Source organism: Medicago sativa, chromosome 3, assembly GCF_051527215.1.
Source record: "Medicago sativa cultivar Bolivia chromosome 3, Bolivia_mono, whole genome shotgun sequence".
Taxonomy (NCBI): Eukaryota; Viridiplantae; Streptophyta; class Magnoliopsida; order Fabales; family Fabaceae; genus Medicago; species Medicago sativa.
This window is the reverse complement of record NC_140751.1, coordinates 96735424-96756857: the sequence shown is the minus strand read 5'-3', so window position 1 is coordinate 96756857 and position 21434 is coordinate 96735424. Positions and strand designations below refer to the sequence as shown.

The 21434-nt window shown below is 33.6% G+C and overlaps 3 protein-coding genes across 14 annotated transcripts; all 3 read left to right on the top strand.

Moving 5' to 3' along the window:
* The first annotated feature begins 581 nt into the window (after positions 1 to 581).
* Positions 582 to 4118, top strand: LOC146942490 (phospholipase D alpha 1-like). Its single transcript, XM_085756451.1, has 6 exons — positions 582 to 645; positions 736 to 866; positions 1099 to 1179; positions 1323 to 2352; positions 2543 to 3370; positions 3604 to 4118. Exons 2-6 carry the CDS (start codon positions 771 to 773, stop codon positions 4047 to 4049), a joined length of 2481 nt encoding a protein of 826 aa, XP_085612577.1. The 5' UTR covers positions 582 to 645; positions 736 to 770; the 3' UTR covers positions 4050 to 4118.
* A 1543-nt stretch (positions 4119 to 5661) lies between these two features.
* On the top strand, positions 5662 to 11230 carry LOC146942489 (uncharacterized). 12 transcript variants are annotated; one of them, XR_015032727.1, is made up of 7 exons: positions 5662 to 5748; positions 5863 to 5939; positions 6680 to 6942; positions 7221 to 7308; positions 8293 to 8359; positions 8454 to 8557; positions 10556 to 11230. XR_015032727.1 is itself a non-coding variant. In XM_085756447.1 (6 exons), the coding sequence occupies exons 2-6, from the start codon at positions 5881 to 5883 to the stop codon at positions 8505 to 8507; spliced, it is 531 nt and encodes a 176-aa protein (XP_085612573.1). In that variant the 5' UTR covers positions 5662 to 5748; positions 5863 to 5880; the 3' UTR covers positions 8508 to 8762. The 12 variants fall into 12 exon arrangements, 4 of the variants coding, with proteins under 4 accessions (XP_085612573.1, XP_085612575.1, XP_085612574.1 ...); XR_015032724.1 differs by having other exon boundaries at positions 10520 to 10757; XR_015032725.1 differs by lacking the exon at positions 10556 to 11230 and adding an exon at positions 9019 to 9538.
* A 6171-nt stretch (positions 11231 to 17401) lies between these two features.
* Positions 17402 to 20881, top strand: LOC146942488 (EIN3-binding F-box protein 1-like). The gene is made up of 2 exons (XM_085756446.1): positions 17402 to 17593; positions 18206 to 20881. Exons 1-2 carry the CDS (start codon positions 17569 to 17571, stop codon positions 20104 to 20106), a joined length of 1926 nt encoding a protein of 641 aa, XP_085612572.1. The 5' UTR covers positions 17402 to 17568; the 3' UTR covers positions 20107 to 20881.
* Positions 20882 to 21434: the final 553 nt, after the last annotated feature.

The following is a 21434-nucleotide window of genomic DNA, read 5'->3' as shown; positions in this document are numbered from 1 at the left end:
CTAAGTACAATTAATAAAGATGTTTTAGTAAATGACACTAATTTTATTATCAAAATCAACCCAACTAATCATTTCATTAATAACCGTGCACAAACCTTAAACGACTATAATTTAGAGACGGAGGGAGTATTTTTTTTTTTTTTTGGTAAAAGAGACGGAGGGAGTATTATTGTATAGAAAAGCGTAAGCAATTTCGATATGACAATATGTTTATATCAAATTTGGTATGATTATTGGTTATTTTACCAAAGGACCAATTCCCATGAGTCAACCCCAGTCAGTACTCATAGCATGAGAGGGAAGATGCTGTTCCTAATTCCCACACAAGGCATGAACAAAGTGATATTGAAATATTAGTTAAACGGTAATCTGGTTCTTTCTTGCAGAATACCTCTTCCTTGAAAGTTAAGGTGGGAACTGATTCCAACATACTTGAGAAAATATAAATTAAAGGAATCACTCTTTAAACATCTCTTCCTTGACTTTAAAGTTTAAGACAATAGATGGATCAGATTCTCCCCTCTCTTTGCCCATCTTTAAGTCTCTGCCTATAAATCTACCAATTCAAACCAAACCAAGGCATTCATCATAAGGATAAAGACAGTATCATCATCAACATTTTCCCTCCTTAACCTCCATTTCCATGTAATTGTACTCTTACTTATTACATCTACATGAAAATTTCACTTTTGCATTATTTCATGTATGTATGACACTTGTTTTTATTGCACACAGCAAGGGAGAAAGAAACATAAACTATCTATAACGTCATGTTGCACTTACTACACGGGAAGCTTGATGTGACTATATATGAGGTCGATACACTACAAACTCTTGCCGGATGCAATTTCGATCTCTGCAACAAGGTGCTCTTAATCACAATACTGTCTCTATGTTAATCTTTCCAATTTCATTTTAAGTAGATTGACTAAAGCTTCTCAATTTAAAAATTGTATCATATTTATTAAAATCCTTTTTTCTAATGAATTTGTCATCACATAAAATGTACTTATATTTTTGTACATGTCAAATTTAAATTGCATTATAGTATAGCCTCTGTGTATTTGCTGATTTCGGCTTTCAAATTTCGTAAACAAGGGAACATGCACAAGCGTGGGGAAGAAAATTCTGTCACAAGTCAAGAGTTGTTTTCTATGTCAATGCCAATGCAAGCCAGAGGTATATCTTCACATATTAATTTATTTCCTTGTTGACTATATAATCTGTAATGTAATTATGTAACATACTTCATTATTTTTCTAATCACATAAAGTTCCCTTTATACATTCTAACACCTAACGACATGTAAAAACATTTCACAGATTATTGGGATGGGTCTATATGCAACAGTTGATTTAGACAAAGCAAGAGTTGGAAGAACTAGAATGATAGGTAGCCCCAAATGGAACGAAACCTTTCACATTTACTCTGCACATTCAATCTCCAACATTATATTCACTGTCAAACAAGATAACCCCATTGGAGCAACTCTAATTGGAAGAGCTTATGTTCCAGTTGAACAAGTCATAAAGGGCAACATAGTGAATACATGGGTTAATATATTAGATGTGGATCATCGTCCAATACAAGGCGGTTCCAAAATCCATGTTCAAATACAATTCTCACATGTTAAAAATGATCCAAACTGGTCACAAGGACTAAAGAGTCCAGGATTTCAAGGAGTTCCTCACACATTCTTTAAACAAAATAATGGTTGCCAAATTACTCTTTACCAAGATGCACATGTTCTAGATGGTTCTGTTCCGTATATTCCATTGGATGGAGTAGAACGGTATGTGCCGGGAAAATGTTGGGAAGATACTTACAATGCAATTAATGATGCTAAGCATTTTATTTGCATAACTGGTTGGTCTGTTTACACGGAAATAACCTTGATTAGAGATCCAAACAAGTCAACAAGAACAACCATCACTCTTGGGGAGCTTCTTAAGAAGAAAGCCAATGAAGGTGTTAATGTTCTTATGCTTGTTTGGGATGACAGAACTTCTGTTCCTGACTTTAAGAAAGATGGCTTGATGGCAACTCATGATCAAGAAATAGCAGAGTATTTTAGAAACACAAATGTGCATTGTGTTTTGTGCCCACGTAACCCTGGTGATGGAAGAAGTATAGTTCAAGGTTTTGAAATTTCAACTATGTTTACTCATCACCAGAAGACTATAATTGTTGACAGCAAAGTTGCTAGTTCTGCACAATGGAAGAAGAGAACAATCACAAGTTTTGTTGGTGGGATTGATCTTTGTGATGGGAGATATGATACCATGGAACATCCTTTGTTTTCAACTTTGAATACAATTCATCATGATGATTTTCATCAACCAAATTTCCCAGGTGATTTTGGAACTAGTTTTATAATTAATCACTTAAAAGACATGTTTGATACATAGATATAATATTACAATCATATATTAGTGTAGAAGTCAAATAAACATATGAGCATGCATATTTACAATCTTAGGACTTAATTATGAAATGTTGGTTTATCAAATATAATTAAATAAAATATAAAATATTCCAACAGGTGCTTCTATTAACAAAGGTGGTCCTAGAGAGCCATGGCATGATATTCATTGTAAACTAGAAGGACCTGTTGCATGGGATGTGTTGTGCAATTTTGAGCAAAGATGGGAAAAGCAAGTTGGAAAGCAATTAATTCCACTACCTTCAAGCATGTTTCGTGAATATGATATTGCTCGTGTATCGAATGTTGCCACGGCAAATCAAAACAACACATGGAATGTTCAATTGTTTAGATCGATCGATGCTGGTGCTGCTTCTGGCTTCCCTCAAGATCCAACAGAAGCCGCTGAAAAAGGTCTTGTTACTGGAAAAGATAACATCATTGATAGAAGCATTCAAGATGCCTACATAAACGCTATTCGACGAGCTAAGAACTTCGTCTACATTGAAAATCAGTATTTTCTAGGTAGTTCATATGGTTGGAAATCATCGGATATTAAAGTTGAGGATATTGGTGCTTTGCACCTCATACCAAAGGAGTTGTCACTGAAGATTGTTAGCAAGATTGAAGCTGGAGAGAGATTCTCTGTGTACATTGTCATTCCAATGTGGCCAGAAGGTATACCTGAAAGTGCTTCAGTTCAAGCAATATTAGATTGGCAAAGAAGGACTATGGAGATGATGTATTCTGACATAGTTGAAGCCCTTCAAAGAAAAGGAATCAGAGCCAACCCAAGAGATTACTTGTCATTTTATTGCCTTGGAAACCGAGAGGGTAAGAAAATGAATGAATATACTCCTACAGAGGCACCAGAACCTGACAGTGATTATATTAGAGCACAAAATTCTAGAAGATTCATGATATATGTTCATGCCAAAATGATGATAGGTAAGGGATCCAACATATATATTACCTGTTTCTATTTTACATTTATTAGTGACACTGCTAACTATTTTACAACTGTTCCCGAAGATATTTGAACTGCGTTCTTTGAGGTTACATGATCAAATTCTTACCATTAAATTGACACTTTCCAATTAATTAGCACATACACCTTTGCAAAAGAAAATTTATTAACACATTCTTGTGACTTTTTTTTTTTTTTTTGCTTCTTCATTCAGTTGATGATGAATACATAATCATTGGTTCTGCCAACATAAATCAAAGATCAATGGATGGTGCTAGAGACAGTGAGATTGCAATAGGTGCATTTCAACCAAACCATATAGCCACCAGTAATAGACCACCAAAAGGACAAATATATGGATTTAGACGTGCACTATGGTATGAGCACCTTGGAGATATTGGTGATACAAGCTTCTTTGAAAATCCAGAAAGTTTGAATTGCATTAAGCTTGTAAATCGTTTTGCTGAGACCAATTGGGACATATACTCAAAGGATGCATTTGATGAATACAGATCATTTCATCACCTCATGCATTATCCAATACAAGTAACCAATAATGGAACCATAACTGCTCTTCCAGGATTTGAATGTTTTCCTGATACTAAGGCTAAGATTCTAGGTTCCAAATCTGAGTACCTTCCTCCAATTCTCACCACCTAGCCATGTGGAGAGAAACTGAATGTGCATTCACGTAAATAATTACCATTGCTGATTAATTCTATCAAGTAACACCTTGTTTTAAGCAGGAATCTTTGATGTATTTATCACAAATCCTACCTCTATAAAATTTGAAGTTCAAAAAAATTTAAATTACATACATGATCCTTAAATTTTGTTAACGATTGGTATCATAATTTTAAATGAACTCACAAGTGTCATACAATATGAACATTACAACCAAACCAACATGTACATAGATAGATCGCACTATAACATTAATAGAGACTTATTGCACCTTTGAGACTTATACATATTATTGTGATAACTTCGTAACCCTCTAAGAATAATGGATTTAAGTTTTTTTTAATGGCAAATGTAAATTTTTATGTTATTTACTCCTTAGCCATGATTCGAACTTTTAACTTTTTAATCTCTTAACTCAACAAATTGAGCTACCCATCATTCTCCATGCATTTAAGTACTTGTTAGTCAAAAATCATTTAGATCATTTCGTTTGCAATACTAAAAAAGAATATATATCACAAATCAGGATATAATTTTTACTCTTTTGAGAATTTTTGGTCAAGTGGGAGTCATGATATCAACATCCTTAAATTTTTAGGTCAACCCATTAGCTCATGTCATTTCATAGGTTGAACCGTACTTTTGATTGCACAATATTTATTGAGATTTATGACACAATTGTTATTTTTTGGATCGCAGCGTTACATCGATCAACTTATTTTAAAGGATTGAGCAACTTGAGGGACTAAATCATCAAAAAATAATCAGTTGTTTTTTTTCCCAATCCATTTAACCCATATAACAACTGATTTGGATCGGACTAACTCATTGTACTTTGTGTTCACCCATTATCAGCATCTCAATTTTTTTTTGAAGGGGTCAACATCTCAACTTCATTTTGAAAAAAAAAATAGTATTAATAAAAATTTTAAAAGCAATTGTCTAAAAATTATTAATAAAAATATATTTAAATATGCAAACTTAATAAAACTAGAATCATTTATCTTAAACTTTTAAAATTTAAAAGTTTATAAATTATTAATTTGATTTAAGTTTAATTATATGAAAAATGTTAACGAGTGCCTTCGAAACACTCCTTAAGAACCATAGGCAATAAGTATTTATAAAAAAACGTGTAATCAAAGCATTAGAAATTAAAATATTTGATTTTTTTAAAAAAAAAATGCTTATTTTGAAATGCTTAACGAATGCATCGGAGACATTAGTTAACAACCCTAATTATATTTAGTTAGTGTTGAAAAGAGAAACTGTTTTATGTAGTTGGTTGGACCTCTAGGTCTAGGATGATAGTGGATCAAAGTCCATTTGATCGTGGTTGCTTATGTTTCAGGGACCCCACTGAACAGAGATGCTTGGGATGAGTTGTCATATATTAATTGGATAAAGTAAAGTAATACTAAATCCGATGATGACTCGCCAAGAGAATCAAAATCTCTCTGAAATGAGTGAAAATGACAAGGAAGTGAGTGAAAGTAAAAGCACGCAATTGGCACAAACAAAAAGTCCATTGATCTTATCCAATCCAAATTATGATATGATATGAGAGTCCAATACAAACAAACAAGGCACAACAAACCCTTTTCATTTTGATTTGAAAACCAAAACCCAAACACAAACACACCTCTGCAATTCATCCAAACATGTCATCTTTCAGGTTTCTTTGCTCTACAGTTTTGTTCATTTATTATTTACTGAAGAAATAGTTAGTTTATTCTTTCGTTTTATTCTCTTCATTCATTGATATTTGATTGTTTATGTTAAGTTTCAGGTGACGGTAGATCTGTAAATGCATATGATCGGTAGATATGTTCCATCGTGGCTCTATCACATTCTCGACTGCATGGGGTACGTCACTCCTTTTACTTTTCTCATCTTCTGCTAAAAAATTTAATTAAATTCAAAGGAGGCATCTCTTATGGTTGGTTTTATTGGGAAAAACCCAAATCCCACATGAGATGGGATAAATAAGACTCTTGATAAGAGATTATAAAGAGGTGACAATTACTAATTTTCACTTCTCTTAAGCTTGGGTACAACTTTGGTTAATTTTCATTGAAGCACTGATATCCAAACGGACACCTGACACAACACGAACACTGATGTAATAATTCCAGAAAATTACATAATTCAGTGTAATTATATGTGTCGGTGTCAGACACGTGGGACACATCTAATCCAAGGAACATCCATGCTTCATAGCTAATTTTTGTCTCTGATAACTTATCACGCAAGTCGAACATTTGTTGTAATTGACTGTAGTTTGTAACAGAAAAACCAAAATCAAAATTCAGAACTTTGACCTGTTCTTTTATCGTGCAAACGAGAAAGACTAGGAGGAATTTCATATTTTCATTGTGTTAATTGGTCTGAGAAATCTCCAACAAACTATCATACCAAAATATTCAACATACGAAGATACCTACAGATCAGGCTATTAAATCTCTGTGTTTATGATCACATCAAGTTTTTTATCATCAATGTCATCTTCTTTTAGACCAATCTGGTAGACTGATTATTATTTATAGTTATTAGTTAATGGTTGTGTTAATCATGCTTCTGGTTAAACCTGCTTTGCAACAGAGCAGAGGTTGTCTTGGATGTTTCTCAAAACCTCTTGTTTTATTAATGGGCGAGGCCGATGCATCTAAGGGACTAAAAACTCAAGCCCAAACAATGAACAACGACAACAGATCTGAAGATTTTTTTTGGAGCAGCAGTGCTATTGAATTGGATCATGGTGCTATTCAGTCCCAGAGAAGCATGTCATCCATTTCCGTGTCAAACCATCCTTCTGATCCTCAAAGTAGTGATGGCATTCAGACTGATTCTCCAGAATTTGTCAATCATGGCAAGTTTGCTGTTTTATTCCAGTTTATCTATTATCACCCCTATATTTGTATATTTTCTTTTAAATTTTGTTTCTTTTATCTTGATGGAATCGCTTTAAATATATGTGGTTGCTTTCCGTTCATGGTTCTTAAAGTTAAAAAATAGTTTCTAAGCTATTCTTTGATCTTTTTTTTTTTCTTTCTTCTATCGATTTTATAGGATATCCTTGTCTTTTTATTATATTTTGTTCCATCCTTATCAATTGCTTGTAATAATGGTAAGTTTTGATGTATGCAGGTCTTCTTCTGTGGAACCAAACAAGGCAACAATGGGTTGGAAATAAAAGGTCCGGGCGTCCGAAACAAGTTGGGGAACCCAAAATAAGGTAAATAAATATAAGGTTTCTGCATGAAGAGGCTTAGGTGGTTTGGTCATTACCAGGGCAAGTACAGTATTGCATGATTTTTCCATTTGATCATTTTTGCCCTTGCATGTTGTATGGTACGGAGTGTTGGGCGGTTAAAAATCAACACGGAAATCAAGTAAGTGTAGCGGAGATGAGGATGTTGCGTTGGATGATTGGTAAGACTAGACTAGATAGGATTAGGAATGACACAATTAGAGAGAGAGTTGGGGTAGCACCTATAGTAGAAAGGATGGTAGAAAATAGGCTTAGGTGGTTTGGGCATGTAGAGAGAAGACCGATAGATGTTGTAATACAAAGAGTAGATAAGATGGAGGAGAGTCTGATATGAAGAGGTAGAGTAAGACCTAGAAACTATTAGGAAAGATTTAGAGGTTAATGAGTTGGGTCCAAATATGGTTTCGGATATAACATTATGGCGTAATTTGATCCATGTAGCCGACCCCACTTAGTGGGATAAGGCTTGGTTGTTGTTGTATCATTTATGCCCTTGTTTGTACATTTTTTTCCTTACTGCCCGTGCTTATTCTCTTTGACTAGGTTTCTGCATTATATATTGTACAATTATCGAACAAAACATTTCTCCTTTTATTCATTGTTTAGACCATAAAAATCTTTTGCTTCAAGTTAAAAAATGTATGAGTGATAAGGTGCAACAACATTCTCATAACAAGTAGAGAAATTAATTGAGAGGTGGAGGGAGTTAAACTTGGTTTATAGCTTAGCAATAGCATTCAGTTCAAATTTCGAAGTTACTCCCTGCCTCCTATCCTAATTAACGTCTCCTAATTTCCCATGATTCTATCTTTGGAAAATCATTCAAAAAGTTATTGTAATAAATAAGTTCATAGTTTTGATGTTTTTTTTTCTGATTATAATTGGGACCAGAAGGCGTACTTTTTAAGATGTTTTGTCAAGTTCTAATTTTCGGATTTATGTTCCTAGTTGGAACGCCACCTACGAGAGTCTACTTGGGACTAACAAGCCTTTTCCTGAGCGCATTCCTCTTAGAGTAAGTTCTTTCATTCAAACTTGTTTCTTTATCTACTCATTTTCTGGTATACATGCTCCCTAACCGTAACTGATGGTAATATCATTCGTGACAGGAAATGATTGACTTTCTTGTTGATATATGGGAATTAGAGGGCATGTATGATTGAACTGGCAAAACAGGTTTTTATTCCCCTCTAGATTTTGCAGGAGAGGAAAGGTGTGGTATTCATCCTCTTAATGTTTATTGGATAGTTGTAAATGAGTTAACTATGACTAGTTGTTTTTATTTTTTCTGTGTGGAGGCGTTCTACATTTAGTAAGATTATTACATTAATTGTGTGATGCTTCCTGATTTTCTATTAAGTTGGTTTATGAACAAACCATCTGCACCAAAGTAAGTACTAAGTCTTTTTGTGTGTAAATCGGATATCCTCTGCGGAGACTAATCCCTCAGCTTAGTCAAGCTTCACTCCTAAGCGCTGCTATTTAAAAAATGATGTTATTAATAACTGACCCAATAGGTGTTATGTTTTCACTGGATGGACACTTGTATTTATGATCTTGGATCAATGTCTCCAAGATTAACATTTCCTTCCAGTGCTGCCGTAGGAATCATCTCATACTGTGACATTGGTGAGGCTTTGATGAAGGAATTTCACAAAGTTGTTCTGTTTTCAGGTGCAGGTGCTATTTCAACGCAACTGTGTTTTTTTTCCACAACTAAGGCAGTTGCGGATCATAGTTTGTCTGATCATATTCGAATGACTTACGTTTCAAGTCTCTGATTTCAGTCAAAATACACTATTTGAATTGTTAGCCGTCTTATTTTGATCAAATAGTCTGCAATCCAGGACTATAGAGGATCAATTCTTTGTTTTCTACCTTAGTGGTGATCTCCAAGTTGGAATGGGGCGGGAGCTACATAGGGACATGGGAAGCCCATGGCCTCCCCAAAATCCCAAAAAATTCAGTATTATTAGGAATATTTATTTATTTTAGCTAAATAGTATATGATATATATCTGTATGTGCAACCATCATCACATGTGTTTGGTGCAGCCTAGCGGTTAAGGAACATCATTCTAGTTGTAGGTCCATTTTAGCTTTTTAAGTGTTTTTTTAAACTGAAAATGCCTTATAAAAAATGCAAAACCCAAGTTTTGAACCTTGATTTTAGAAGCAAAATCCAAATTTTTGAACCTCTGTCTGCTGTATATCATGTTCATTTATTCTGAGAAATAATATATATATATATATATATATATATATATATATATTAAAAAATGGCCCCTTCATAAAAATACTCCTGGCTCTGCCACTAAATGGAACATATAAAAAAGACAGTATGATTTGATTATTAATATTATTATTGAGTTTCAATTTTTGTCATAAAGGCAAACATGTAATGACGATTTTTTGTAATATTTGATAATATGATAAAAAAAAATAATAAACTTTGAGTCATTGTACGATGCTTCAATCTAAAAAAATTAAGAATATTATCGTCTATATATTCTTTCATTGCATATGGTCACCCCTTAGAGATTCCAAAAACATTTTTGTATCCAAGAAAAGTATTTTTGAACATATATGTTATTTAAAAGAAGCATCCTACGGAGGATATGCAAAGGAAGTCGATAAATATGTATAAAACCATTTTTTAATTTTATCCTTGAGACAAGTTCTAGGTCCACTGTGGACCGTACCTAAAAATCATCTAAATAGTTGTCTTTTTTATATAAAATATCATTGTGAATTGCTCTGTGTGTCCCATGGATTGCTCAAAAGCCTCTTGAATTTATTGGAATGTAATTCTTCATTGTGTAAAACTTGTTATGATCTTTTGGGTGTTTTTTAGATCGGATAGTAACTTAAGATCGGTTTATTTCGGAGGTTGAGCGATCCACGTGACACATAAAGCAATTCTCAACATCACTGCCTTTTTGTTGTTGCAATTTTTAATACACTCACTTAACTGATTTTAGTTTGACAAAAGAAAGATAAAATAGAAATGTATATATTGAAATTTAAGTAAACTACCATAATGGTCTTTGATCGTCTAAGGTGCTATTAACTTGGTCAATAATACTATGAATATTTTAATTTGATCATTGACTATGTAAAACGTTTCTACATTCTATCTTTCTGGGTCTATTACTTAGGGTATGTTTGGTTTGCAGAAGAAAGTTTAACGAAATTCTGGATCTATTACTTAGGGTATGTTTGGTTTGCAGAAGAAAGTTTGACGAAAGAAAGTGAAAGGAATGAAAGTATAAGGAAAGAATGATAGTAGAAAGGGAGAAGGTCTTTTTAGTTGTTTAGTATAAGAGAAGGTGAATAGAAAGTGGAAGGAAAGAATGATGTGTATATTTGTAAAAGGACAATTACATCCTTAAAAAGTTTTGGTTATATTTCTCATTTTAAATTAAATATTTTACCTACACATTTAAATATATTTTAATTTAGATATAACAATTTAATAATATTTTTTAACAGTGGGAGAAGAAATTTGTAAAGTATGGGTTAATGTGTTAAAATCATAACTTGCCTAGTATGTTTGTATTGCACCACGTTAATGCTAAATTGATGGCACAATGCAAATAATATATTTCATCAGGACTATTTTAGGCTCTGTTTGGATAGAATGAAGTCGGTGGAGCGGAACGGAATGGAGTGGGACGGAATGGAACAGAATGGAGTTAATTTCCCATTCCATCGTTTGGATGTTTTATGATGGAATGGAACGAAGTTCCCCTTCCATTGTTTGGAAATTGAACGGAACGGAGTAAATTATAACATTTAATTCCTTTATTACCCTTAAATTGTAAAAACATCAGTATGATAATTGAAGCATATTCTAACTTATATCCTAACACCGTTATTGAAAGTGATTATTAGTTAATTTTTGAAGGAGTGATTATTAATTGACAATGAATATTGTTTTGAAAAGTGTCATTGTAATAAAAAAAAACAAGCAATTTCATCGAGGAATTAGAAAAAGAAGATTTTGATTGAATTATATATCATATTTTGAGTGTAAAGTTAAGGGCTCTAAAGTCAAGTGTTCATAAAATCTTTCTTGCCATGCTCAATTCATCAGTTCAAATCGGTATAACAACTGTGGTACAAATTATGTGCAGCGAAAAATTGCAAAGAGAATATATTATTTACACAGTGAGAACATCCAAAACTTCAGATTAACATAATAGGAATATGTTATGCAAGGAGAAATAAAGTTATGTTGCCTATGCATGAGATTGTGGGGAAGAGAAGACGACATAGACAAGAAAGGACATAAAAGACAACTAGTTAGCTAATGGTGATGAGTGATATTGAAAGAAGAGGGTAAATAAGTCATTTTGAAGGAGTGGTTCCATCCCATACCTCCCGATTGGGGGGAATAAAAATTGAGGAAAGTAATGGAATAAGATGGAATACATACCACCATGTGCAGGGGCAGACCTGGACTTGCAATATCATTGTGGCAAAAAAAAATTCCGTCGAATAATTCAATTATATTAAATTTAATAAATTTTAGTAACCAACCTAAAACTAAAATCAATTTCAATTTCAGTACTGCTATCACTCTCATTATCTTGATTCAATTTCAATTTTCTAATTCAATTACTGTCACTACTACTATCAATTTCAATATAGTAATTTCAAAACTGACCTGAAAGAGGAGAGGAGATGAAATGGGCTGGGAGAGGAGAGGAGAGGAGAGGAGAGGAGAGGGGAGAGAGAGAGAGAGAGAGAGAGAGAGAGAGAGGGAGAGAGAGAGAGAGAGTAACGGTTCATGGTTGTTTGGTGGTGTTGATGTGAGAAATCAGAAGGAAAACAGGTGGTGCGGTTAGAAAAGAAGAAGGAAAGGAAATGTGGGCCTGATAGAAATCAGAAAAGGAAAGTGATGGGCTGGGCTGAGCTGGGTTCTAAAAAAAATTAAAAACAATTGGACCTGAGCTGGTGTGGCTATTGCCACACCCTGCCCTGCTCAGGTCCGCCCCTGACCATGTACCATTCCATTCCATCATTATTTTTCAAACCCAAACAATGGAATGGTATATTATTTAATCACATTCCATTCCATCCCACCCCACACCGCCAATCCAAACATAGCCTTAGACATTTTCGCATGAAATTGGTGCCTTTTCCATCTTTCCGTCCTTGGATGTGCAGAAAGTTTTTGAGCGTGGGTCCCACCTCAAAACTTTCTTTCCTCTTCACTTTGAGGTGCTGCCAAAGGGTGGAAAACAAATGTGTCCACTCACTTTCTTTCCCTATCCTTTCTTTCCTTTATCTTTCAATGGATCCAAACACACCCTTAACGTCCTTAATAATGATGACGTGATGATTGTCAAATTCGCGAGTGGACTCATATGAGTTTACGAGTCTAGAAGGCAAAGATGAGTGGGATCGCGTATAAAATCATTTTGTGGTAGACTCGTACAGACTCACATAGCCTATGACGAGTTTATGAACCCATAAGTTTTTTTGAAGAAAAAAAAACCCCAAAAAGCTCTAACTAAACAAAATTTGAAAGGAAAAAAAAACCTAGAATCCTTTTTTCTTTTTCGATCTCATTGTCTATTTAGAAACAAAACTCTCACTATCACTAAAGATAGAAGAATTGTGGAAATTGATTTTTTTTTTAGGTCACATTCACCTTGTCGACGATATTTTTTTCTTCCTTCATTGACGATGTTCTATTGTTGTGTATCAAAATATTGTGGAAACTGGTGTTGCTAATAATGATTTGCAAAGTGGTGGTGGAAGCAATGTTGAATTAGGTGGAGGTTAAAATAATTCAAGTTAGGTTACAGTTAATGATGAATAAGGTGTTTTATTTGGGGTTGAGTTTGATGATGATGATGATCAGGATGATGATGAAGATGGTGATGATGACGATTGTGGTGATTTTGATGATGAACAAGATTTCACAGGAACTTTGGATGTTTGAAGTCATCAATTAGCATATATGTTTTATGATTTTTTTGGTATATATAGTAGCCAATTAGGAAGGAACTAAGACTTTATCTACTTACTTTTCTAATTTGCATGCTCTAATATTGGTTTATATTTTGTTATCAATATTATTTTGGAGCTTGAAATTTTAATTTTTATGTTAATTGGTGTTCTATTATAAATATATATGGCATTCATGTGTCACTTCACTTACATGTTTTTTAAGTTTTCATAGACTCATACGGGTCTACGAATCGAGATATGAATGAGTCCTTAACATCTGAGATAATTTTAAATGACGGTTTTAAGGTGAAACTTGTCATAGTTTGATATGCATTCTTATTACGCAAATACCTTTCTCAACGGAAAAAGAAAAATTGTGTTAATCTCACATCGATTATGATGGGATAAAATGTTGGATATACGAAAAGGGCAACTCATTTACCTAAACTACTTAAACTAATGCTTTAAGATTATAAACGAAGATGTGGTGTCTATCTTGTTGTCGTGAGCATTGATTCTCAACCGATAAAAGAATATGTAATGAAAAGTTCAGTCTTGTTAATACTCCTAAAAAATACTACCTCCGTCCCTGTATATAAGACCCTTTTGTCAAAAACACGAGAATTAAGATAGTGGATATTTGTATTAAAGTTGTTTGTAATCACTATTGTTTTTACAATTTTATCATTTAAGAGAGAGGGTTGGTTTATGTTTTCAACATGTTATTTATTTCTAATTGAAGAAAAAGATGTATAATAAATAGGTGTATGTATGTAAAGAAATAATTAATGTAGTTGGAAATAACAAAGGGATCTTATAAAAAGGGACAAAAAAAATTCTCAAAAGGGTCTTATAATTAGGGACGGATGTAGTAATTGTTAACCGTAATAGCAGGTATGAAACGAAGAATTTAAGCGAGTAGTGATGGTGACTTAATGTCGTATGACGTTGCATGAAATGAGAATGGAGTGGCACGTTGTGTCAAATTAAGGATGCTTTGCTGATGATGTTGGTTCAAAGGCAGCAAAGGGGAGAAGAACGTTCGAGTCAAAACAAACAACAGGTGAGTAAGTCAAGAAAAACGAGTGAAAGCGAGCATTGAAAAATAATACTATGCATGTAGCCTCCAAATTGGACCAAGATGCTGATTAACCGACTCATGTTATTAACGTTTTCCATAAACATATACAACCCACTAGTCTTTTTATTTTTTTTCTTCTTCTGTCTTTCTTGTATTTGTTCTCTTGACTCACTATTGTGTCCATTGAGAAGACAACGGTAATCCATGTTTGTCGATTTACGGGGTTCTTATAAAGATAATAAGGTTGTCAAGAGGAGAATAACTCATGATCGTGTACTATTTTTGTCCGGCTATTTTTTAATCACTGTCTCGATGCAAAAATTATTTAACCAATCAAACAAGCTTTTTTATAAGGAAGCCATTCAAACTCTAAAGCTACTACATTTGTCCAATTTTTTTTTTACGAAAATGTCCAAAAAAATTGTTGGCAATTGGTATATGTTTACGGATAGCACTTGTGTATCATAATGGTATATACCATTGCCCAATTAGAATGTGCCACGTGGCACACTCTTTAAAAAATATATCAAATAAAACATTTATAAAGTAACATTGGTAGATTACACATTTTAATTGGCCAATAATATATATCATTGATACTTTAAGAGTAATGATATTTTGACATCCATTTGATGACAACTTTGTTGACAACCTTGTTTTTCTCACTTCTTATTTGTCAAAAACAATGGAGAGAGAAAAAGAAAGAGAGAGGATAACAACATCATGTGAGTATGAGAGATAAAGTTGTTCAAAGTTGTCAAAAAGTGGTTGTCAAGATATCATTTCTCATACTTTAATGGTACACAAGTGAAATCCGTATGTTTACGGGTTTATCTTTCAAGTGAGAGAATTAGTAAATACAATTTTCATAAAGTAATTATTACAAATTGCAAAAAAAAAAAAAATGGTAATATAACTAATTAATGAAATTGAAAATTTAAAAAGAAACTAGAGAAAAAAATCTAAAGGTTTATATATTTAGCGACGGAATATATATTAGGCATATAGGATTCTCCGAATCCGGATTTAATGCTGTAAAAAAGCACACAGTTTCACAAGGTAATCAATCACAGCCGTTGATATGATATCAGACGGTCCATATTACACATTAGCTTTATGATCTGTAACAACATGAAATCCAAGTCCTGGTTTCTCCACCCTATAAAAAACAACAAAAAGTAATAACAATCACGAGGACAAATACAAATATTAAGACGACACTGACGCGATGGAGGCAAACTTTGGAACATGCAGATCTCAGCAAATCTCGAAACAATTAGAGAATCAAAGATCGGAAACTCAATCACCAATCAGATACACAAACACAGTGCAACAAGTCATGTTGAATGCAGATCATGGGATGCATCCAACAAAACAAACTTCAACCATGAAACAAGCAGTGGAGATATGCAGCAGTAGGGGAACAACGAGAAACCAAACGTCAGACGAAACCCAAACAACTTCAAGCCGACTCAAACACCAGACCCAAACAGGTTAGACAATATTTTATTATGAATTAAGAATGTCTTTTTATGTTTTTTTAGATCGTTTTTTGTGTTCGAAAAGCTCAATTTATTTGAAAAAAGTGTCATAGTGTATATATATCTCACTTTATAGTGATGATTATATGAACTGTCCAAAGAATTTAAATTTTGTTCAACTTATAGTTCAAACACTTGAACAAATCACTTAATTAAAATGAGAAGAAAAACTCATTGTTTTGGTCCTTATAAAAAAAAAAAACAGTTCATTATATTGGTCAAATGTTGAGTAGGATTTTTTGGGTGATTCACTCATTTTATTTTTAATTATATTATCAATGCTTATTGATAAAAATTATTAGGGTTAAATATGTTTTTTGTCTCTATAAATATATCAATTTTTCGTTTTAGTCCCTCTAAAAAATTTCTTCGACTTTTAGTCCTCCAAAAATTTTTTATCTTCACTTTTGGTATCTCCTTTTAAGTAGACTTGTATGTAGAATTCATATTTTTTATTAAAATTTTACAAAAAAAGTATTTTTTTTTTGTGGTGACCGGGGTTTGAACCTCAGACCTTGCATATATTATGCATTATCCGTACCAACTGAGCTAAGCTCATGAGGACACAAAAAGTATAATATTATAAAAATCTCTCCAAAAAAATTAGATTTTTTTTAACAAAACATGAATTAAATATAAATTTTTATATTTTTGACGGTTAAATATTCATATTTAATTTATGTTTTGTGAAAAGATTCATTTCTTTTTGGAGAGATATTTAAAATATTCTACACATTAACGTTGAATAAATTAATTTTTTTTTTGAAGGATTTTGAATAAATAAATTAAATAACACCCAAAATATTACCAATTAATCTTATTAACGTTGAATAATTTATTGCTAGTAAAAAATTGAATAATTGAATATTTTAATTACTATTTATTTTCATATAGTTTTTTAAATATTTTTCCTATTCTTAATTCTTCAAAATAAAATATATATATATATATATATATATATATTAAATGTACAGCTGTATTTTTCTTCTAATGTGATATTCTGAAAATACAAAAATAATTATTTTATTCCTTAAAAAAAATAACTATTTTATAAAAAAATAAAATAAATAAGAAACAGTCACATATGTACTGGCTGTACATCTAATTTAACAGTCACATAGTTTTCCTTTTCCTATACAAGGGCAGATTAACATTCTTGCAAGATTCATTGTATCTACAAAAAAAACTCCTGATGAACCAGCTGTCAAACAAATAAACAATCAATTAAAGTAAAAAATGAAAAAAAAATAATAATGAAAAAAAAAATGTTAGAAAAAATAATTAAGAAATAATAAAACCAGGGTCTGGTTTCTGGTATTGATTTGGTGGGAAGAATAATACTACAAAGAAAGAAAGAAAACCCCACTTTCATGTTCTGATACATTGAATTTGATCCTGTCACACTCAATGTACCCAACAATCTCTTCTTTTTTCACTCCCAATAAAAACCACACCTTTGACAATCCTTAACCTTCACTTTCATTTTTTTCTCTCTCCCTTTTTTTTTGCCCTATCTCATAGGGTTCTCTCTCTCTCTCTCTCTTTTTTGCTCTCAAGAGTTCTTCTTTTTCCCTCTTCTTTGAGGTTTCTTCTGTTAACAACTCTTCAGATTTTACCTTGTGTTGTTCTTTGATCTATACTCATGTCTAAAGTTCTCAGCTTTACCGGTAAGCTTTTGATTTGGTTCATGTTTCATCTGATTATTGGTTTTAGCTGTCGAGTTTTGATTCTGTTATTTTATAATGTTTGTTATCATAGATATGAATTTGATGTTTTGATTTTAGTTTTCTGTGTTCTATATTGATTTGTTATGATTTCTATTTTAGTTTTGGTAATTAAATCTACTTTTTTGGTGGATCTGATTAGTGATATAGACAATTTAATTTTATTTATTTTGAGATAGTATATAATTTGGCATGAAATTGTTTTAATAATTTGCTTTTAGTGACGATAAAAGATAATTTTGTTGGTAGTTGTTATATGTATTTTGTGGGAAATGAATCATGTTCACATATATGATAGATAGTTTTGTATGCATATGAGATCAATAATTTTGCTCAAAATTGATTTGATCAGTAATTTTGCTCAAAATTCATTTGTGTTGGATTTCTTTAATATGTCTAGTTATGTGTTTTGGTCAATTTAATTTTTTTGTTTGGTTGTGTTCAAATCTTTTACTCAGATTATATAATACTCATTCATGTGGTTTTACTGGTAGAGTTTTTATGTTTCTCTAATTTTATTTTTTTTATTTACCTTGTGTGTGTTTGATTTCTCAGGAGGTGATGATTTTTGTACTGGAAGGTCGATGTACCTTAACCCGAAGGAGGCGGGTCTCTTCTTGTCTCTTGGCCGTCAAGAATATGCTTACAGACCTCTTCAAAAGAGATCTCGCTTCAATGTCCCATTTGACTTCAGTGGAGAAAAATGGTTTGAGCAGAAGCTAGAGACATCTATTGAAACATTGCCTGATGAATGCCTCTTTGAGATCCTTAGAAGGTTGCCTGAAGGACAAGATAGGAGCTTATGTGCTTCTGTATCCAAGCGCTGGCTCACGCTTCTAAGCAGTATTTCCAAGAATGAAATCTGCAGCAACGCAAGTTCTGGAAACAAGGACGGTGACAATCAAGAATTTGGTGATGAAGGCTATCTTTCTCGAAGCTTGGAGGGGAAAAAGGCAACAGATGTCAAACTAGCTGCCATTGCTGTTGGCACACAATCTCGAGGAGGATTAGGGAAGCTTTCAATTCATGGAAGCAATCCAGATCGTGCCTTGACTGATGTAGGTCTCAAGGCAGTTGCTCATGGCTGCCCTTCTCTGAAGTCTTTCACTCTTTGGGATGTTGCTACCATTAGTGACAAAGGCTTGATCGAGATTGCTAATGGTTGTCATCAGATAGAGGAGCTTGACCTATGCAAGTTGCCAACAATTTCTGACAAGGCTTTGATTGCAGTTGCAAAGCACTGTCCGAATCTGACTGAGTTATCGATAGAGTCATGTCCTAGCATCGGTAATGAAGGTCTACATGCTATTGGAAAGTTGTGTCCAAATCTAAGGTCCGTATCAATTAAAAACTGTCCTGGAGTTCGTGATCAGGGAATTGCTGGCCTATTATGTTCAGCATCCATTATTCTAAAAAAGCTGACACTTGAATCGCTAGCTGTTTCTGATTACTCACTAGCAGTTATTGGACAATATGGCTTTGTGGTTACTGATCTTGTCTTAAATTCCCTTCCAAATGTCACCGAGAAAGGATTCTGGGTGATGGGTAATGGCCATGCACTGCAGCAACTAACGTCGCTCACAATTGGGCTGTGCCCTGGAGTAACAGATATTGGGCTTGAAGCTGTAGGAAAGGGTTGTCCAAATGTGAAAAACTTTCAGCTTCGTAGGTGTGCATTTCTGTCAGACAATGGGCTGGTATCGTTCACCAAGGCTGCTCCATCAATTGTGAGCCTACAATTGGAAGAGTGCCATAGGATTACCCAATTTGGGGTTGCCGGTGTCATTTTAAACCGTGGTGCAAAATTGAAGGCTCTTACTCTGGTAAGCTGCTACGGGATCAAAGATCTGAATCTCAATTTGCCAGCAGTATCTCCATGTCAGACAATTTCGTCATTATCAATCCGTAACTGCCCTGGAGTTGGTAATTTTACTCTCAACGTCCTTGGGAAGCTCTGTCCTATGCTTCAGTGTCTTGAATTGATTGGACTTGAGGGAATAACAGACCCAGGGTTTATTTCACTGCTTCAGAGGTCTAAGGCCAGTTTGGGTAATGTTAATCTAAGTGGTTGCATCAATCTGACAGATGTAGGAGTTTTGTCCATGGTCAAGTTGCATTGTTCGACTCTTGGAGTGCTAAACCTTAATGGTTGTAAAAAGGTCGGGGATGCTTCCATGACAGCAATTGCAGACAATTGCATTGTCTTGAGTGATCTTGATGTTTCCGAGTGTGCAATCACCGATGCAGGGATTTCTGCCCTTACTCGTGGAGTCCTGTTCAATCTGGATGTACTTTCTTTGGCAGGTTGCTCATTGGTTTCAAACAAGAGCTTGTCTGCTTTGAAAAAATTGGGTGATTCCCTCGAGGGATTAAATATAAAAAATTGCAATTCGATCAGCAGCCGCACAGTTAACAAGCTTGTGGAACATCTCTGGATGTGTGACATCCTCTTCTGAGCAGGTAGCCTTGATATCTATACCGCAGAATCTGGGTAGCCTGCTCTCCAGATTTTATTATCAGTGTTGGCGAGGTAGTGTTTTTGGGTCCATCAGTTATCGGTGGGTCTTGGTTGTCGCAGTACCCAGTTCTCTTTTTCCAGAGCATACAGTTGTTCAATCTTTATTTTTGCAGGTTTCCTTATAATTGAAAGGAAATCTGTTGAAAGTTTTTTTTGGCATCCTGTTGACGGGATGCTGCTTTTAGAATGACTGATTATCTCTGAGAACATAGTTACTGGGTCCTGAATTTAGGTTTCTTTCTGGTGTTGGCACCTGATGTTTTTTCGCGCCATTTTGCATCGGTTTTGCCACCATGTTTCGTTGTTCCCGTGTTTTCACAGCAGTCTGTACCAAAGTTTGTCCAGAGTGGTTGGTGTTAACCCAATTTTTCGCGTATTTGAACTATGTTCTGTACGCGATGTTTGTGGTCGCAGTTTTAGTCAAGGGGCGTTTGAAGTTCCAGCTTATGTGATTTTGTTATCTTGGTTACTATTGACAGTTCAGAGTTGTATGGGGCCTTTAGTCTTCTCTAGGGTTTTGGCTATGACAGCAAGTCTGTCGCAACAATCTTTTTCCCTTGGGAAGGATTGTTTTTTTCTACCAAGCCCTAGTTTTTTTAGGCTTCTTTTTTTCTGAACTTGTCATTCTAACCTCTATCTTATGTTATGTAATGATACTGATATTTGCCCTTTGTACTAGTTATATTATGAAAATTAATGAATAATGGTTTGTACTTTTGGTGTTTCATTCCATATATTTTATTGCATACTGAACTATACGATAAATTGGGATTTAATTCATAACATAACATAAACTAAAATGCTGAAATGGTCTTTCTCTGCTAGTTTATTTTATTTTTCTAAATTTTCTTGACACTATAATACTAATAGTTGACCTTGACCTGACCTAACTTTGATTTTATCAGATACTAAGCTAACTAAATTAGCCATTTTATTATTCTTTGAAGTAACAACCTTTAGGGGATTATTATTATTATTATTATTATTATTTGAGCGGAATTCGGTAGGCAACTAGGGCTTAGGCTACGGTGAGAGACTTGAATAGGTCTCTTATCGTAGGAGACCTTCTTTTGTTTTTTTTGTTTTTTGTAAAATGAATATTGACCATTGGATATATTTTATTTAATTGAATGGCAGTGATTTACAGCAGAGGTCGCTGATTAAATTTATATTTGCAAAGTGTGGTTTAGTCATTGAACCAAAATATTGTTGAACATTTAATTATTTAATGTTTATGATAACAACAAGAACATCTCGCCCAGACCA

Coding starts and splice junctions, on each gene's coding strand:
- LOC146942490 (XM_085756451.1), top strand. CDS start 771: ATGTTGCACTTACTACACGGGAAGCTTGATGTGACTATATATGAGGTC. Junction 1,180..1,322: donor AATGCCAATGCAAGCCAGAG/GTATATCTTCAC, acceptor AACATTTCACAG/ATTATTGGGATGGGTCTATA. Junction 3,371..3,603: donor TCATGCCAAAATGATGATAG/GTAAGGGATCCA, acceptor TTCTTCATTCAG/TTGATGATGAATACATAATC.
- LOC146942489 (XM_085756447.1), top strand. CDS start 5,881: ATGCATATGATCGGTAGATATGTTCCATCGTGGCTCTATCACATTCTC. Junction 6,943..7,220: donor TCCAGAATTTGTCAATCATG/GCAAGTTTGCTG, acceptor TGATGTATGCAG/GTCTTCTTCTGTGGAACCAA. Junction 7,309..8,292: donor GTTGGGGAACCCAAAATAAG/GTAAATAAATAT, acceptor TTATGTTCCTAG/TTGGAACGCCACCTACGAGA.
- LOC146942488 (XM_085756446.1), top strand. CDS start 17,569: ATGTCTAAAGTTCTCAGCTTTACCG. Junction 17,594..18,205: donor TAAAGTTCTCAGCTTTACCG/GTAAGCTTTTGA, acceptor TTGATTTCTCAG/GAGGTGATGATTTTTGTACT.